The sequence below is a fragment of the Cygnus atratus genome, chromosome 10 (genome assembly GCF_013377495.2).
Source record: "Cygnus atratus isolate AKBS03 ecotype Queensland, Australia chromosome 10, CAtr_DNAZoo_HiC_assembly, whole genome shotgun sequence".
Lineage (NCBI taxonomy): Eukaryota > Metazoa > Chordata > Aves > Anseriformes > Anatidae > Cygnus > Cygnus atratus.
The window spans coordinates 79946-99047 of record NC_066371.1 but is presented as its reverse complement, the minus strand read 5'-3'; the positions used below and the strand labels follow the sequence as shown (position 1 = coordinate 99047).

The 19102-nt window shown below is 43.1% G+C and overlaps 1 protein-coding gene across 6 annotated transcripts in view; it reads right to left on the bottom strand.

The window, feature by feature from the left end:
• FGD5 (FYVE, RhoGEF and PH domain containing 5) overlaps nucleotides 1-18246 on the bottom strand; it is a 100485-nt gene extending 82239 nt beyond the window's left edge. For 4 of the 6 annotated variants that reach the window (XM_050712673.1, XM_050712674.1, XM_050712677.1 and 1 more), the window contains exons 1-2: nucleotides 18052-18240; nucleotides 6635-9551 (exon numbers count right to left, since the gene is read on the bottom strand). In XM_050712673.1, the coding sequence (XP_050568630.1) occupies nucleotides 6635-9551; nucleotides 18052-18064 (2930 nt within the window). In that variant the 5' untranslated portion in view covers nucleotides 18065-18240. Of the gene's footprint in view, nucleotides 1-6634; nucleotides 9552-18051 lie in introns of all 6 variants that reach the window. The other 2 variants (XM_035546624.2, XM_050712676.1) reach the window with 1 other exon arrangement.
• Between the last annotated feature and the right edge of the window lie 856 nt (nucleotides 18247-19102).

Sequence of the window (19102 nt, the reverse complement as noted above, 5' to 3'; positions counted from 1 at the left end):
ACTATTAGATTAGATTTGTAACAACAACAGAGTACTATTGCATTTTTAATGCTACAGGAGATTGAGCCTATATTATTGACCAGTGGATTCTGGAAAGGCTGCAGAATTGTAATGTGCAATCTCTCATTCAGTAAATCTCAGGAAGGCTCAGGGTGGGGGCAGGAGAGGAGAAAGGCATGCACAAAACACAAATTGACAGTAAAGGATCTGACTATTTCAGACAACGCTACATTTCGGCTGTCTCCAGTCTCATCAACCTGTCTGCACTGTACATGCTTTTTCTGTGTGGTGCTAGGAATGCTTAAAACACACCAATATGACTTTCTATGACCTGTAAACATAATCCAGGGCAAATATGCTGTGCCACAGCAGGCTCACTCCCTTTCCCACGGAACCCCACTGGAAATAGATTCTTGGCCTATATAACAAAAACAGAAAGCACAAATAGGACTACCTGAGTTTATAATCCCTCAGGACATGAAGAAGATCACATGTGTACATATTCTTCCTTCTCTGCGCTGTAATTTGATGAGAAAAGTTGCCAACAGAATGAAATCCAGCTGCTAACAAAACCATCTACTGAGGCTTGGGATCATTTCCCAAGACACTTACGGCACAGTGACTTCTCCTAACAAAGCTGTGGCTGTAACCAGCACGCTGATGCTGTGCTGGGACACATCTGCTGTGTGTGCAGAATGGTGATGTGCAATGCAAAGCTGTGCTGGGGGAGCATGCTGCTTTCCTGGCTACCTGTACTGTCCCCCCACACCTGTATCCCCAACACGAACCAGGACAAACAGCTCCATGGATGTGAGGAAACGGAAGAGAGACCATGCTGCCACCATCAACTTGACATCTAAAGCTGGACATGTATTAAAACCTCTCCTTCGTTAGCAGTATAACATTACCAACACTGTCCAGAGACACTTTTCAAAGTTGCTTGCTTGAAATGATCAACCATCAAAAAGCATTTAAGAGCCATCTCTATCCTTGCTGTCTTTGAAAGACAATTCTCCACCCCTCTATTGCCCAACAATACAAGGTAAAGCATGCCTCGTGCCCGGATCTGAGCACCAAGGGGTTATCTCCTGCAGACTGCTCCCTGTCTCTGAGCAGCTGGAAATCCTGTATTAACTGCTATCAACTTCTAATTCCCTGTGGCAATTCAGACAATTCTAAGGTAAACAGAAATAAAGACATGACTCATGTCAGAGCTGGCTGTAGCTATTATCAAGAATTTCAATAGGTTGTGCACAGCCTGAAGTCAGGGTATAGCACTGGGAGCCCCTGTTCTGCAATCAACTTTAAGGTTTATGCTGTGAAGTGCAACAATGGATGAAAGCTACTGGGATTTTATTTTCGATCATATTCACCAGATCACAAATGAAAATGTCTCTCTCCCTTGTCTCTAGACCCAGTCCTTGATCCATATTTCCTCTGTTCCATCAGAAGCCATTATCCCATTTTTATGGGACTTCGTCCCATCTCCAAACTTGAACGCTTCAGGGATGTTTGCAGTGCCTTTGGAGCCTTCCAGGGTCTTTGCCCATATGCTGGTTTTTCAGTGAAAAGAGTAGAACTGATGTGCAGCTACAGTTACCGTCTTGGTAACTCTTCTAAGATCCTTTACAGAAACCCTTTCAACTCTAATTCTCTTAGAATGAATTTAAGAGAGGTAGTTTAAGTGAGTTTAATTTGAGGTAGCAGTAAAACAGACCACTATTTCAGATGGAGTTGTGGTTTCCTTTCTAATAGGAGAAGGGAGGGAAGTTGTTTTATGAACCACAAGTACAGCTACATTTTCATGCATGACAGACTGAGCATACAAACTACAACCTTCCAAAATACTGATCTCCAGAACTTTTCAGCAACAAGGAAAGCATAAAAAGACTATGATCTATTACAGGCATTTGAAGGCAGATGCTTACAGGCTTCAGTCATATCATGCTTGGAGATTAACTCTGTGGTGCGGCTATCATTTGACCTATTTTAGAAGTTAAATGAAATTGTTTCAAATGTCTTCACCAATTAAATGAAAAAGAGAATAAAGTGGGGAGGATAAACTGATGAAGAAAATCATTTATTCAACAAATTTAAAAGAAATTAAGAGGTGGCATCCTCAACATCCCTTGCTTTAATCGATGCAGTTTCATGAAGGCATAATTTGGCTCACTCAGCTGGACTTAACAAAAGAACAATCCTGAGCATTTGCTTCTGCCCTTGTATGCATCAGACTTTTAAGATGTGCCTCCCAGCTCTGAGCAATAAGAGAGCCTTGTGGGTTAACAGTCACCCTTACTGAGCCTGAGTTCAGCAAGTACTTACTTCATTTTTAAACATGTTAGAGAGTGGAGATGAATTACACATCAGCTTTTGATAAAGAGCTGATTCTTTCAATAATTATTCCTCAAATCATATCAAATACCTTTATTAACCTCAGGAGTGCTTGTCCACAAATAAGCATGCCTTCGTCTGAGTGCCTATCTGTCGCTCACTAAAGTATCTGAGCATCTCTGACACGATGCCACTTCGACAAACATAGCAGTATCACTGTCATTCTTTCTATTTGGAAACTTACTGGTCTTTTATGTAGATTACAGCACTGTGAATTTCTCTGAGGTTAATATAAATAGCATTAATTCACTATTATGACAAAAGATTCCTGTATATGAAAGATGACATAAAAGATTCCTGACAAAATATTCCTGTATATTTCTCATGCTGTTTTAAGTATGAAAACATTGATTGTCCTTCCTTGGTTTTTGCTATTTTGGGGTGTGGACCTTTTATACTGAAGCTTCTATTACATAATTATCTACACACTTGCACCTTATCCTTCATATGCTGTGCTTAGATACCACACTGTGCCTCTCTAAGAGTGGGTGATTTTATCTTATATAAACCATGCTTCTCATTTGAAGGACCAGAGAGAAAAAGAGATATAACATCTTGATTTTACTGGTTAAAAATATGTGCTACGTTGGGAAAAACTTACTCTAATGGTTTTAATTTCACCTTAATCTTAAAAAGATATGTAACTTTGAATAGTATGTTATCCTGATCATTTTAAGGCATAGAAATCATGTTCCGCAATAGTTCTAACAATAGCTAAGCTTTTGTTAGTGTGTTTTTGTATGTCTGTTTCAGAAGGGTCATGCAAACTGTCCCTGGATGCAGTTTTGGAGCAAATCAGTAACTGATGACCTGCAGGGAGCAGAGAAAATATAACAACTTAAGTGGCATAACTTGATAGAACACAGGTTAATGAATCCAGTGGTGGGGCAGCTAAATAGCCGCTGGAGGGGTAAGTGACTGCTCACCCACTGGATTTTTCTACTTTTAGAGGAGGGTGATTTGCTTTCTCTATGGCCCATCAGCTATAGGCAATGGTTCTACTGCTGTGTAGCTATAATCTGATTTTAGCATACATTTTAGAAACAGTCTGCACTGACACAGTCCTTGTATCATCTTGCACCCATGCTTGGCACAAGCCCAGACTTACTATGACTACGTACAAAGAGCATTGCTTACAAAGTATTCAATGTAGCTGCTAGCTCATGAAGCATCATCTCCAATGCTAGCGCTTTAGAACCTAGCACTGATGTATCAGTCCCAAAGCACCTGTGTCCTTCAAACTGGCCAAATTAAAGAAAAGGTCTCACACAAGCCACATTGTTATCCTGGCTTTCTACTAAAGACAACTTTTTCTCCAGCTTCTTCTTGAGGAAGTACATTTCTTTGGGAATAAAAGTATGTTTGCAGAGGAATAGGATATGGAAGAGTGATCAGCTTTCCTTATTGTATAAAAGCTGAGAGGCATCAGATGGCTGCCTATTGAAAAGCAGTGAAAAACAAGGTCAGAGCCTTGGGGGTAGCTTACAGGCATGAGCCTTCAATTCTAGAGTTATTAGGAATTACCATGAGCCTGGGTATAATTGCACAGAGCATTGGGATCTCTGCACTGCCCCCACAAGAATTCACTTGAGAGTCCAAGTCTCAGCAGATAGGCATTTTGTCCAATTTGACTTATGTCCCATTATTTCTACACTGTACAGAAGGCTAATGATGTTCTATATTGTCATACACCTGAATCAGTTTGTTTACACCAGATTGCTAAATTTTGGGGATACACAGTAACTGCTCTTCAGAGGACAATATTCCCCATTCTATCCTGGCAATGGTAACTGTAAGTTAAGATATATTTCCAGCAGTGCCATTATTGGACTTTTTCTATAAATTTGATTGGTTCTAATTAGAAATTATTGGTTTAAATCTACTCCACATGATTTTTCCTTTTAAACAAGAAAATTAAACAGTGAATCTTCTCATCTGACATTTTCTGTGAGCCCCCTGCATTTCTTTTCCCCTGTCACACACACCAGTGAAGGTTCTTGGATAATTACAATCTTTTACAGCATTCTCACATTCTGTTCTCTAAAATGTAATAAAAGACTTGTACTGCACCATTCATCCAAAAAATGTCACAATACCATAAGGTACGAGTAGATGCTAAACACCAGCATTCCACAGGTGAATGCACCAAAGAGAAGTTAATGGGCTCAAGCCTCATGTATTACATGGGTTTAGTCCAACACACTTGTACTCTCAAACAGTTGAAATAAGCCTCAGGATATGAGAAGACTGGAGTTCAAAGTCAATGTTATCCCTGTGTGGCTGTGGTAGAGCTGTGCTTGATAGCTATTTGTATTAGAAAGCCTAACTCCATTGAGAGAGATTCTATGGAGAACTGCTTTTACAAGAAATAAAACATGCATACCTACACATCACGTATGATTGTGTAAATGGGTTCATGTACATGCTTTGTACAATTTGGTTTGCTCTTAAAAGATTAGACCATACACTGTCTCCAAGTACATTATGCTTTTGGATGTGCTATCCATTTACTTTTCAGCAAAGCTTTTCAGTCATGTCTTTGTCCAAAACATCCTGACAAATACATCAAATCATAGCTCTCTCAGCAGCAATATAAGTATATTGCTGTCTGCCTGCTGCTCTTCCCCTCCACCCCAGTTATCTTGATAAAGGGCTCGTTCAGGAGAACCTAGCCTTCATTTCTTCCCTGACAGCAAAAAGTGCATGCACAACAAGCAGCAGCCTGAAAAACTATGTTCACGCCTTGACCTTGAGACTTCCTGAACCAGTTTGGATTGGCTCTCCCCTTGAAACAACAGGCTTCCACAGGAAGTTCATAAATGGACTCAAGTCACAGCAATTTACGTACTTCTAATATTTTTAACTTGGTTCTTCGAGAACTACCCAAAATGGGCGGTGTTTCATGGAAACAAAGAACTGGCCAGCTCTTCCAAGAGCAAACGTCAGTGTGCTGGGTGCAATGCAAACCGCTGAAAGGAACGTGACTAATGGGCTGTCAGGCCCTGCCAGGGCAACTTCTGCTAAGCTCTACCATGGGGATGTGGCTGTGTGTTGTGAAGTTGCACTGTACTCCACCATGTACGTCCCAGTGTCAGCACCAATGGGGATCCCAACACCGCAGGTAGACCATATCTCCAAAGAGCTAAGTCGCAGGCCTGCATCCCAAAACCCTCAGCTTCAGGCACGTTTGATCCACATCTTAAACACTGATGAAATGTCTTTCCTCATGCTGCCCCACCACCAACTCTTGCCTCTCTCAAATAGACAAAGTGCTGTATTAGAATGAGTGTGCAAGACTCAGAGGTGTTAAAAACAGTTTTTCATTCCCCAAGTCTGAAATACCTTTGAAGACTTTTATATTTTCACATAGCCCTAACAAAATGTGACTGCATTAAAAATATTCCTTTTCATTTGTTTTGCACCTTGTTTTCTACCTGTTACCATGATCTTAATTAAAAATACCCTTCTTATTTGTATCTCTGCACTCCACTGATTATATGCTATAATCTGACAATAGGAATGTAATAATGGAATATTAATTCAAACATCTTGAGTGCATTGCTCCTATGTAACTATCAAAAGGAATATCTCTGAAACATTTTTGTATTTGCAAATAACCTAATGGAAAGGGGATGAAAGATTATTATTAATCCTAGCAATGCGTATGATTTCAGACAGAGCTATTTAATTCATTCAGAAATCAGCAACTCTGTCAAAGATCCTTAACGACAGGCTTTAAAGCAACTTTTAAAATTAATTGTTTAGTCTGATTAGCTCATGGTTTGGGATTTTATGGTCTATACTTAACTGCTGTAGTTTGAAAGTTGAATTACACGTATATAAATAACACCCACTAGACCAGGTTGCTCAGGGCCTCATCTAACCTGGTCTTGAACACACCTCCAGGGATGGGGCATCCAACACCTCTCTGGGCAACCTGTTCCAGTGCCTCACCACTGTCTGAGTGAAAGATCTTTTGGCTTGTATTTGCAAACCATAGGATCCAGATCCACCACTGTTGCTGGCACGCATTTACAAAGTTAAGAGTTAACTTGTTGTCTTTTTTTTTTTCTTCACTGATAAAGGCTTAATATATATTCTTCTAGTTTTGCTTTGTGAGCATTTCCTGAGAGGGACATAAGCCAAGCAACATGGAAGATCTGCCTACGGTACCTAGCAAGGGAGGCCTTGCCTTTCTGGCCAAGGCTAGCAGGTCTTACATAATAACATATTACAATACCTTTCTGTTTCCTGGTCTGTGGTTTGCTGCTTGTTCTCAAAGCCAGTGAAGCTGCTCATATCCACATAGCCGTCATTCTCATTAGCAGCAGATAATGCCCTGCTGGGATCTTCAAAAAACTCAGTAAAAGTTCCTGCTCTTGTGGATCTTCGAGGAGGAATTTGTATATTTTCATAATCAGAGCTCATAGCTGGAATGTTCTCATAGTCAGAAGTGTCAGCATTGGGAAAAGAAATGGATCTAGGTTTTGTTAACGGGAGTGGCATGAAAGGAGGTCTGGACCGGTCCTCAAAGGACTCCACCCTTGACACACTCCTGCTGAAGGACTTGGGTGTTCCTTTTCTCTTACCATCCTTATAGAAAAGAACAGCTGAGGGAGACTCAGATGCACGGAGCTTCCCCACATGTGATTTTAGTTGAGGTGAGCTACTTAGGCTTCTCCTGTCCAGCTCCAGCAGCCTCAGAGGCCCATGATAGCTGGATTCTGATGAGGACCTCGAAGAGGAAACATTAACATCTACATGGACTTTATTTTCCGTCTTCTTCTTGAATTTTAGAGTGAGGAACCTCTTAAAGGAAGACTTCTTTTTCTTGGAATACTTATCAGGTGACTCATTCTCTATCAAAAGTGAAGGGGAACTTTTAGTGATTGGCTTTTTGGTGATGTAGGCAAGTTCAAAAGGAGGTGGTATATCAACAACTGAGGATGGAGTAGATACACCTGATGAAAGATTTCCCTGGGAAAAACTACCTGAGGAACCATTAACACAAGGCAAAGACAAGTTGTCTTCTGTCCTTTTTATTCTACCATCATCAAGTACATAGCCATCACTTTCTTTGTAAATGGAGACAGGTATTTCTCTCCCTTCAACAGAATAAGACCGAGGATATAAAATAAAACGTCTTGACTTGGTTGGTAATGCCCTGTTGGCTTCCATTGTTTTTCCTTCCACTGAAAATAAATTATTGCTTACATCTTCAGTCCCAGAGCCATTGCAGGTAGGCAGTAAATCAGTTTCAGGTCCAGTTTCTTCTGGAACTGTTTCTGGCACGTAGCCTGGCATTTTCCCAGAGAGTGACCGTGTTCTAGTGACAATGCTTTTACGATCAATGGTCAGCAAGTTGTTTTCACCATCCATACCTAATTCATCCCTCTTACTGTGATCAGCTCCTGAATCAGTCTGCCCATCACGAGTGATTTCATTTTCTGCGGGAAGCACATATGGGTCATCTAGGGAATCACTACTAGTTGCTCTTTCCTCTGATTCTTCAGGCACAATGACTACTTCAGGGAGTGCTAGATTTTCATGCAAGACATTTTTGGTCCCATGTTTTACATTCATTCTACCATGCTTACAGACTTCTAACTCTTCCTCACATGGGACTTGTTGAGTTGGACTTGGGACACTTTTGCTGAGGCTTTTTGCTTCCACTTCATTGTCTTCAAGTTGCAGCTCATCTGACTTAGAGGTTTCGACAACCCTTTCACTATGCTCTTCAACAGGCACATCTTCCAGCTCTGGTTCCATCCCTGGACCACTAGGTAGAGTATCAGAAATCTGACCATTTCCATTCAGAGAGGTCCCTTCTGTTTGGGGATTCTCATCTGAATGTTCTGTGGGTACTTCCTCACCACAGTAATTCTCAAAAGGAGCAATTTGACAGCCGTCATCCACATTTTCTGCATTCACAGCTTCTTCCTCCTCTTTCACAGAGTCTTGGCTTGCTTCACAGGCTACCTCTGATGTCTCCTCATCTCTTCTCTTAGTGATCTGGCAGCCATCACTGGCATTTTCTGTGTTTGTATTATTGTACTCATCTGTGTCTGCTTTCTCCTCTTCAGCTGCTGCTTGATGGGTAGAATCTCCCAAACCATTCTCAGCACTGGGTTCACCTTCAAGCAGTTCTAAGCCAAGAGCTGTTTCCTCACTGGTCTCATTGGGCAGCATGTCAAGACTTGCACTGTCATCATTTTTTAATTCCTCCTCCATATTCAAATCAAGCTGTGCATACACACTGTGATCACCATCATGTGCTGGACATCCATCTCCATTTTCTAAAATCTCAGGCAGTTCCTCCTCATCCTCCCCTGCCTTTTCACAACCTGGGATTGATTCATCTGTGGGAAGTGGTGTTGGAATGATATCTTCACAGATATCACCCATTAGGTCCTTACCTCTATTCAAAATGTTATCACTGTCAATCTCACTATAGTCTTCAACCAGTTCAAGACTGCTAGAAGTTTCCTCCTTGTTTTTGGTTTCACTGCAATCACCTACAACATCTTCATCTACATTCTTGGAAGAACAATAATTCTCATCAGGGGCATCCAAGGTCTCCTCACAAAGTGCTTCAGACTGGCTACAGTCTACAGTTGAGGCTTCAGAGTCTGGTTCTATTGGTTCAGCACTATCCAAAGAGTTATGGTGCTCAACTTCCTGATTGCTTGTGTCCTCATCATTAGCAACGTTATCCTCTTCCTTCTCTGCCTCTTCTGGAGTTTCCAAAACTTCATTCTCTGCAGAGGAATCTAAGCTCTGATCAAGCTCGTGTTGCAAGTCATTGCAGTCTTTCCTGGTCAACTGAGCTTCAGGAACTACAATGTATTCATTATCTGCTTCAGGTTCCGGGCAATGGGCATGGCATTGATTTCCTTCATACAGCTCTCCATCAAGAAAGATCAATTTACCATTTGAGCATTTATTTAAGTTATTGTTGGTATAAACACTGGATTTGCCCTCAGTGTCAGCAGAGAGTTTTGGCTTGGGAGCAATAGGTGGTTTGGGACCTCTAGACATAGAGTTTGGGTTATGAAGAATGTCAGCCCTTGGCAGCGAAGGAGAAAATTTGGAGACAGTTACTGGAGAAAGATGACCGATAATTTTTGGTTTCGGTGCTAGTGGTGGCTTTGTGATTTCTAGAGAGAAGAGAGAGAAGACATGTTAGTCATCTTGATTTCTTATTAAATACACCAGAATATATTCTACACTACACTTTATCTTATACCAGTGACTTCTAATGCAGAAGGAGTCCAGCTTCCATGTAGCACTGTTGCTTTATCTGCAAGGTTGCTTTGCAGATAAAGGGAGCTAGCTGCATATATGTTATTTCCATCTTCATCTTCAACACCTTATTCAGCTTGGAAGTGAACATCTGTGATCTGTGTGCTTATCAGTCACCTCAGATTCTAGAAATGAATGTCACCATAGTTTTAACCTGAAAAGGAATAACCTCAAAATATAAATTAACTTCTGGGAACAGCCCAGACATTTTTTCTGATTCCAGGTTGTGATTATACCAGTAGCTCTGTAGGGACTTTCAGAAAACATCCTCTGTAGCACAAGATCCCTTCAGTGATGCAGGCTCTCCCTAAAGAGCCCTTGTGCTCTGCAGGCCCTCAGCAGGCAGAGAATATCCTGCTGTTCCTCCTTTGCTTCTACAGCAATAGTCAACCTGGAGATTATGATGTAGGATAAAGAATGAAACAGATGACCCATGATCCTGTAATCTCGACATTTTTAGCTCCTTGCTTTATTTTGTGTCCCTGCTACTCAAAGCTGGAAGTCACTAGGAAATGTCACAATTTGATTTGACCTGCAGAAATAGCACATTGTAGGAGGTACGTGCCCTTACTGGCTTTGAATAAAATCATTCATGTTCAGAAGAGGGAATAGGTTTGAAGCTACTTGTGGAGAAGGAGGGATAGATAACTGCATATTCACCAGCCTCCAGTACTGTAGTGACTACTCTTGTTTCACAGTATCCACTGCTCTTTGAGCTGCAGGGCATCTCCCTAATTATTGAAATCACAGAATGGGTAGCTAACCTTGCCCTCCAGATCACTTCAGAACTGTGATGTGCCAAACACTTAAGTACCATTAACTGCTCTTGCAGCCAGCACCAAATCTTCAGTAGTTCAAATCTGCAGAGTGCTGAAAACTGTTACCAATTACAAACAGGGAGGGAATAGGAGTGGCTTGAGTATCTCGTAAGCCTGGCTCCACAGACAGATTTGCTCTTGGCATTTTTAAGTCAGTTACTGCAACAACTGAACATCCTACCCTAACTTTTTGGCAGTAAAGGGATAGTAGCATGAGATTTTACTAGCTGCAACTGAGTCTATAGATCTTTCCCACCAGAAATCAGCAATGGACCCCTTAACGTCATAGTAAGGCATTTTTAGGACTAACTCCAAGAGAGAAACATGGCTTTGGAGGCGTTATAACACCTTCTGCATTGCCTGGCTTTTCCTAGGAATGTCACTCTAGGAGTAGGACACAAATATACTATGTCCTGCTTCATTCCTGGGACGTGACAAGGCTGGAGCAGTCTGCGTATTCTTATCCTTGCTCTTGTCAGAGACTGTCTGTACTGAAACAACGAGCAGCGAGAAAAAGACTGGAGCATGCAGAACGCCTGGATCTTCTAAGCTTTGGCTTATAAACAAACTTGATATAAAATAATTAAATTAACTCATTTTCTCTACACAAAATAGCCATGCAGGCATCCACAAAAAAAAAAAAAAAGAAAGATATAGCTTAAAAACAGTGACCCGATTTCCCTTCAGTGGTAAATTTTCTGTAGCAAGAATTAAGTAATCTTGAATTTCTCCTCCTGCTGCCTTCAGTGACATTGCTGGAGAAGAGAATTTATGATAACTGGCCCTGGTCAAAGTATGTTGACAATAGGCATCGTGGTGTCCTACTCTTTCCCACCTGGGCCAACTATTGGCCACTTCGAATTTCTTCCATACTTTTTTTTTTCTACCTACTCAGTGTGTTGATCTTACCTTCCATCAGGCTCCTTTAACAATTTTCCCCTTTTGGTGCTGTGTGCATACACAAGTGTTTAAAATAAATCCTAACAATTACTGAAAAGAGAGCAAATCTGTCAAGCACAATGGACCACCACTTGCCTTTTATCACAACAACTTCACTGCTCCAATTTCTGCTTCCTTTGGTGTCTGAACCATTTAAAAGAATCTGGCTGTAACTTCTAAATGGATAAAAAACAACACTGCACCATAAGAAACGTGTATGTTCACAAATAATGGCTCATGTTTATTTTAGGATGCATTTTATGTTGGAGGGAGACACACCCACCTTGTGCTTAAAAGGAAACTCATGGGGAATAGGAATTTCTTTAGCCTGCTCCTCCCCTTATTGTTCGACGCTTCCTTGTACTGACAAGGACGGCTTCCTTTCCTTACCCACCTTCCTTCAGGCAAACCTGCATTTCAGCATGGTTTTGTTCCTGCCATGGCCCACACAGAACTACTCTGCTCTCCACCCTTGTCTCTCCACATCTAAGTTTCTAAGTGGTGGACAGTAAGCCTAGCAGCTCTCCTGCAATACCAGTCAACCCACATAGCCCTCACTGTTCACATTTCTTTGAAAAGTGGGGTATTGCCTGAAACACTACAACTACCCATTTTCAGATGTTCTCCAGATTTAATTTAGGAATTAGCCTAGAATTTAATTAAGGCTAATAAGGGACCATAACTACCAACATCTCTACCCCATCAAACAACTGGTTTGGGGTGAATACTTAATTAAATACTGAGGTTTCACATTTACAAGGACTTCTGTAGACTTGTCCCAGGCCCATGGTCTTTTGACAGTGGCCCAAGAAATGAGTTAGCTCCACAGTGTAGATACTAGTTCTATCTTTGGTGCCATAGCCAAGTTCAAGCATCTCTTATGATGCTTAAAGTAGCTTTTTCTGACCAACAAACTTGGTGTGGCCTGTGGTTTCCTCATTCCTTTGTCATTAATTCAATTCAGATACAAGTTAAAATGAGAGAGACATAAAGAAAAGAGGGCAGAAATGCTTTTAAATGGAAGTGACCGTGCAGATAGAAAGACCACACTGCAATAGTGGGATGAGACCACACCAAACCTAGAATTTCAGTGGGAACCAACGCACCCAAGTCCTGATTCTCAATGTTCCTGCCCAGGAACAAAGGCTTCAAATCCACATCAAGTGGATGAGGAACAGGAGGTAGAGGGAAAATGTCTGGGAAATGGCATCAGAAATTATTATTCAGCTCTAATCAGAAGCTGTGTAATTTCACTCAGTTATATCAGAATAAAGGCAAAACTTGTCTTCTAGAAAGCTTTGGTCTGAAGAGAGTAAGAGGTGGGTATATACCTTAGTATATTCCTTATCTTATTTCCATAATGAATTGCAGATTTTTGAAACAAAGCCTTTATTTCCAGTCAGCACTGTCTGGCTTCTATCCCCAGCATTTATTATTGTTTTTTCTGCTAGGTTAAAGACTCTTATTCTTCAGTATTTCTCTGGAGAACACATATACTTCCCTACAGCCACATCTCTGTACAATCCTGGTTTTTGGTAAATTGATCAGATGAACTCATTAAATCTTTGCAGTTGGACAATTTCTCCTTTCCTGAAGTCTTTTCTTTTAGATTTTTTTTTTTCCTGAACTTTTCCAATTTTCCAGGAGCCCCTATAAGATATATAGTGCAGACCTGTAAGAGGAGTTCCAGAGCGGGTACTGATGATGCTATCTACACAGCTCTGTACTTTCTTAGACCTGGTTCTCACTATTCTTTATTAGCTTGTTAATATATCAGGTTGACTCGCTTGTAAATTATGACTTCTCAATTGTTCCCAAGGCTATGTTTTCCCCTGTTTGTTGTCTCTAACTGATAGCTTTATAATATACATTAAGTGTAATTAGTTTGACTGGATCCAACTTAATGATCCTGATCTGTTTCTATAACTGCCCTGCCTACGCTGTTAATTACAATGTCACCAATTTTTGCATCATAAAGTGAACTTTGTCATCTGATACTTTTCTATTTGCTTTCCAACCATGAAAATATTGAACAGTATCAACCTATTCCTTATCCCTGCATTATACATGCTACCATTGGATAAAGATACAGAGATAACTGCTAAACAGATTCTCTACTGCCCGTTAGCCAGTCTTCAGCCTAATTAACCGAGAGTGTATTCCTGTTATATAAATGCTTCTCTCTAAAATCAGTGCACTGCTAAAATAATACACAGACATTAATGTATGTTTTTGCATCTATACAGTCGCCTCGATTCAAATCTGTAACTTCTTCCAAAGATGAGGATCAGATTCCCCACTTCAAGCAAGTGAAGTCCCACTTTTGAGGAAATAAGAACATGCAACCCTAAGAGTAGTAGTAAATACAGGAATTCATTTACATGTCACAGAATCACAGAATGTCACTTGCCCAAACACTATTATAGACACAAAAATGGTTTGGACCCAAAAGGATACAAGTTATTTCATGGTAGAATTTCTTCTATCTTATCAACCAGACAACAACATGAAACAACAAAAAACCTTGCCTATACCAGCAGCCATCATATTCCCACTCTCTCTCACATCAGAGAATAACTGTGCTGTCTAAGAGCTCATACTACGAACAAAAGCCACATGCACCAAGTGCTGCACAAATCCAGGAGCTAATGGAAACAGTGCAGCTGCTCCGTACAGTCACATGCAGAAGTTTCCATACATCAGCTACCAAAACAACACCAAGTTCTTACAAAGCAGGACAGAGAAGAAATTCTCTACCTGTGTCTATTTCAGTTTGTCTAACACAAGGTTTTATGCTTTCACCATGGTCCCTACTCCTTAGAGAAGTTCTACGATTCAATGGTAGACAAAACTTCCTATCAAAATAACACATGGAGTTTCATGGTAAATGAAACAGACAGCTCTTCTTTGTGGATGAAGAGCTGGCTTTGGACCTGGGCAGGACATGGACACCAACCACTGCAGTAATTCTGCCAGAAATGTAAAGTGAGACAAGAAAAGTGACTCCTAAAACTCATTTATTTCATTTGCAGTATAAGAAGCTATATGTTCCAAGCTGTAATTACAATTCTGCCAGCTGTCCAAATCAGCCAGTGAGGGTGTGTTTAAGCTGCTTATGCAGATAAGCCATTTTAATGTCATTCTGAATTGAGGTAAGTACTCAGCATAAGCTGTGTAACCTGCCTCAATACATTGGAGATAAAATAGATGAGGTAGCATGATTTACAACGAAAGTGTAATCCCTTTGAGGGGGCTCAACTCATAAAACACTAGTGCTGTCACTGGTAGGACCCCAGGATATACTGTAAATAACTGAGATGTCATAATTTTTGTACTATTCACTGCAAAAATCTCCGGTTTATAGCATGTGAATTCATCACTTATTTCACACAGTCAGAGAAAAATAATAGCTTTAAAATAACAGCAGTTACCTAAGAAATGCAAACAGTTGCAGGGGAGTCACTTGAAATGGAAAAGGTGTTTAGGCTTGGATTTTCTAATGGTACAGGACTGCAAGTCTTCTTTTCAAATGGGACCTGAGTCCAGATTTAGGCACCACCTTCCACTTTGACTTTAACAGGAACTAGCTACTTAAGAGTCTTTTGAGAGTTGGGACTTCAGGCACTTCAGGTCTTAGGTCTTATTCAAAGCCAGCAAGGGCTCCTAAATGCCTCAGTCATTTACGAAAATGGGATTTCAGCTTCTCCATAATTCTGGTATTTTTGCAAAGAATCTGTGTTCTCTTAACAATGTATATCCTTCAAGCAACTGATCAAAAGCCTTCTGCAAGTCCACACAGCATGAAGGTTTCACTAGTGTGGAGACAGACCCATAGACAGTAGTAACTATCCCAAGGGAATTTTGTCTCCTTACAAATCTTAATTGAAATATTATCATCTGGGCTGTCAGAGCACATCCCACCCTGCAGAAATAAAATGCTGTACTGTACAATTATTGGAATTCATCCTCAATGCATTATGACTCTGGGATGTCTGATCGACAGTTTACAAATTTGTCTTACTATCTAACTTCATTGCAGCCATCCGGAAATATAATATAACAGCATAATATCCCACAGAGAAGCACCGCTGGGGAAATGGAAAAATATAAAGACAGTATAATGAGAAAAGGATAAGTTTCAACACCAAATATCTTGATCCTTCACAAATTCTCCAGCATTTTCACTGTCTCTAAACAGGCTGTACATACATGTCTTGGTATGGCCATGGAAGCTGTCTGTGAAAAACCCCATATGTATGATAACAAATAATCTTGGTTCTAAGTTACTAGCATATATTTCTTTTCAATATAACTTTAAATGTTTGTGATGTTTCCAATTTGTCTGTGACTTCACCATAGGAAGCTCACACAGCAGCAGACAGCTTATATTCACCTGCTGTTTCATATATTGCTTCCTGGGAGCCAAAGAAGACAGGGATTAGATTTTTTTTTTTTTTTTTTTTTTACAGGTACATATGGCAGCTTTTCCTCTACCAATTTCAGTAGCAGCTGAAAGAATTTCTAATCTGCTTATGCCTATGAACAATTTGGATTCTAACATCTGTACCTTCATCCTTTGGGCAGCATCATTTCAGCACCCAGCAAACAAACACGTACGGAGAGCCTGGCAGGTCCTGTGCGTGAGGCTGGGAGATAGGGCTCTCTCTTGTCACTTACCACAGATTTCCTGTGACCCTGCTGGATTGCTTCATTTTTCTTTTCATATCAGTTCTGCATCTCTGAGGATAATCCATATCTCCCTTCCTGTTTTCTGTCCACCCTTATTTTAACTTCTGTGGGATCAAAGCTGCCTTATGTGTCTGCACGTATGACTGCTTACTGGTGCTATGTGTTACTGTAATACAAAGACCACTGATGCGGGTCCCTGAGCTGTGCCAGTTAATAAACACCCCTCTCCTTCAGATTCAATAGGAAGTTCTGCTTTGCACTGATGGGAGAGACATTCCTTGCATTGTGTGAATGCACAAAACAAAGGCTGAGAAGGGATATGAACACTCTCTATAAATACAACCTGGAGGTAAACACCAGAGGAGGAAAAGAACTATTTTTAAGCAAAAGGACAATGTAATCCCAAGAATAAATGGCCATGAAACTGGTTTGGAAACTAGGAGTAGTGACAAGAGTAAGCAGTTCTCAGCTTCCTGAGAGAAGTAGCAGGAGAGCTGCCTAAAATGTTTTGTATAACCTGATGAATTGATAAAAGGAGTAATATGACTTTGTGATTTGTAACAATAGGTTACTGCTTTCAGTAATGAAGGTAGTCCCATTCAGCCCCATGCTCCTGAACAAAGAAAACTACTAACAAAATTTCAGAGTTTAGAGCTGAATAATCTGACATTTCTTACACTGCGCATCCACCAAGATCACGCCAAATTAGAGCTGCTCATTTTTAAATAACAGAAAGATGAAGAAAAAGAGGTTGGAGCAACACAACTAAAGCAATTTTTGGCTGGCTTGCTTAACCTTCAAATGAGTTTGTCTCCTGGGAGGGCCAGAGTCCAGTCCGAAAAGAAGAAGGACACAGCATGGAAATGTCACCACTTTTGGGTAGGAGAGTGTCCTATTCCCCACTCCAAGGACAGCTATAAGCTCAGAGGAGTGGTATGACAACCTGATACAACAGCAGGGGGCTGGGTTGGACCTAAGTGATCCTTTCCAATACAGTCTTCCTGTGCTTGGGCAAACAGTGATTCACAGTTTCCCAACATATGACAATGGCAGGGCCAGCCATCTAGCCGTTAGATCTCTAGGCTTCAGGACATATCCATGCGAGTGAGGTGCCGGGTGACATTCACTCTCTGCAAGAAGCAATTGTGGAGGAAAATTTCAGGGCTGACACCAAGGGGCTGTTTCTTTTCCTCTCTACCTCTGTGCAGCATTAGATTTTTCTAATTAACTCAGGAGTCAGTAGTAATTATTTCCTGTCTAGTCACAGTTTTTACACACAGGCCTCATCCCTAAAATCAGAAAGTCGGTGGAGAATTTGAAGTTTGCCCCAAATTTTCAGTCACTTATTTTAATGTCTAACTGTTGAATGCCTTCTCTTTAGTAGCTCTTCCCTTCTCATCCAGTCTCTCTCACCTCCCCGGTTTCCACCAGGGAAAATTTCTGGGAAATTAACAGAAGAGAGAAGGAAAGGTTTGGGCTTGCAGAACTTCTTGTCCATTGCAAAAAAACACTACCCCAAAACTCCAGACTTCCCAAAGGAAGTCACAACAAATTTCCCAGCGGCTTTGTGAAGGCGCGAGCATGTCCGAGGCAGAGCCACGTCCCGCAACACACGCGGCCCTCCCGGTTTGCCAGCCTGGGTCTTCCCGGAGCCCGCGGCTGGCCGCCGGCCCGGCCGAGGGGCCCCTCCGAAGCCCGCGGGAACCGGACAGCACCCGAGGCGGGGGCCGGGCAGGACCGGCCCTGGGCGCCGGCTGCCGGGCCGAGGGGTGCCGGCGGCGGGGAGCGGCGCCCAGCCGCAGGAGGAAGGATGCCGGTACCGGAGGGAGGGCGACCGCCCGGCGGCTGTCAGCACCGGGGAAAAGATGCCCGGCTGCGGAGAGCCGTGCCCGCAGAGCCGCGCACTTACCGGCGTTGTTCATCTTCCACCGCAACTTCGCTTGCCGCCTGCTCACAGCATGGTCCCGTGGGCCGCCGCCTTCGCCCCTGGCGGACGCGCCGGCGCTGGAGCCCCTCTGGGGCCACGGGCACGGAGCCGGCGGGGCGGGCGGCAGCGGAGCCGGCTCGTGGCGGTCAGCGCCGCGCCTCCGCCCTGCCCCGCGCGCGGCCCGGCGGGGGCGGGGGCGGCGGGGCCCCGTACGGCCGGCTGCGCGCGGGGCGGGCCCGGGCGGGGCGGGGACCACCCCCCGGCCCCAGCGGTGGGGCACGGGACGCCCGCGGGTGCCTGAGGGCGCGGCACTTTAACGGCGCGGCGGTTGCCCTCGCCCTGCCCGTCTTCCTCCTGCCTCGTGTTCCCCACCTCCCTTTCCGTCCCCTCCGCGCCTCTTCGCACCCCCCCTTGCCCCTCCAACCCCTTCCTTCTCCTTCCCCCTCCCTTCCCTCCGTCTCTTCGCCCGCCTTCCCTCCCTCCTCGCTCTTTCCCCCGTCTCCAGCTGCTTTCTCCCATTAGCCCTTCCTCCCCTTCGCCCCCATCCCTCTCTCCGTTCCCGGGACCGGACCGGGGCCGCGGCGCACGCAGCCGCCCCCAGCACCTGCCGCTGGAGCCGCCGCAGCGGTGCCTGGGAGCGGTGGAGCCACGGACGGGCCTTGGCGCACGAACCGTGCTAGCTCGGAGCGGCTGCAGGCAGCACCAGGCTGCCGTCTTTTTCCCCTCTCCTGTAAAACAGCTCTCGGCTCGCTGACGTTAACGCGGGCATCCTGTGTCTGGGCGTTTTTCCCTGTTGTCGGGCTAGCAGCGGCGCTAGCCCCCAGACAAGGTTGGATCGCCCCCTTCCTCGGACTAGAGGCGTGATACAGCCCTTCTTCCTTTCCCAACGAAGGTGGCATTGCTGGCACAATAAAGCAAAGCTTTGCAAAACCCCTACCCCGGCAGAGGAACCCCTGTAGGGCTGAGCTGCCCCAAGGGAAGGCGAGGGAAAGGCCGTTCCCTCCGGGCAGGACGGACGCTTGGGGCCACCCCA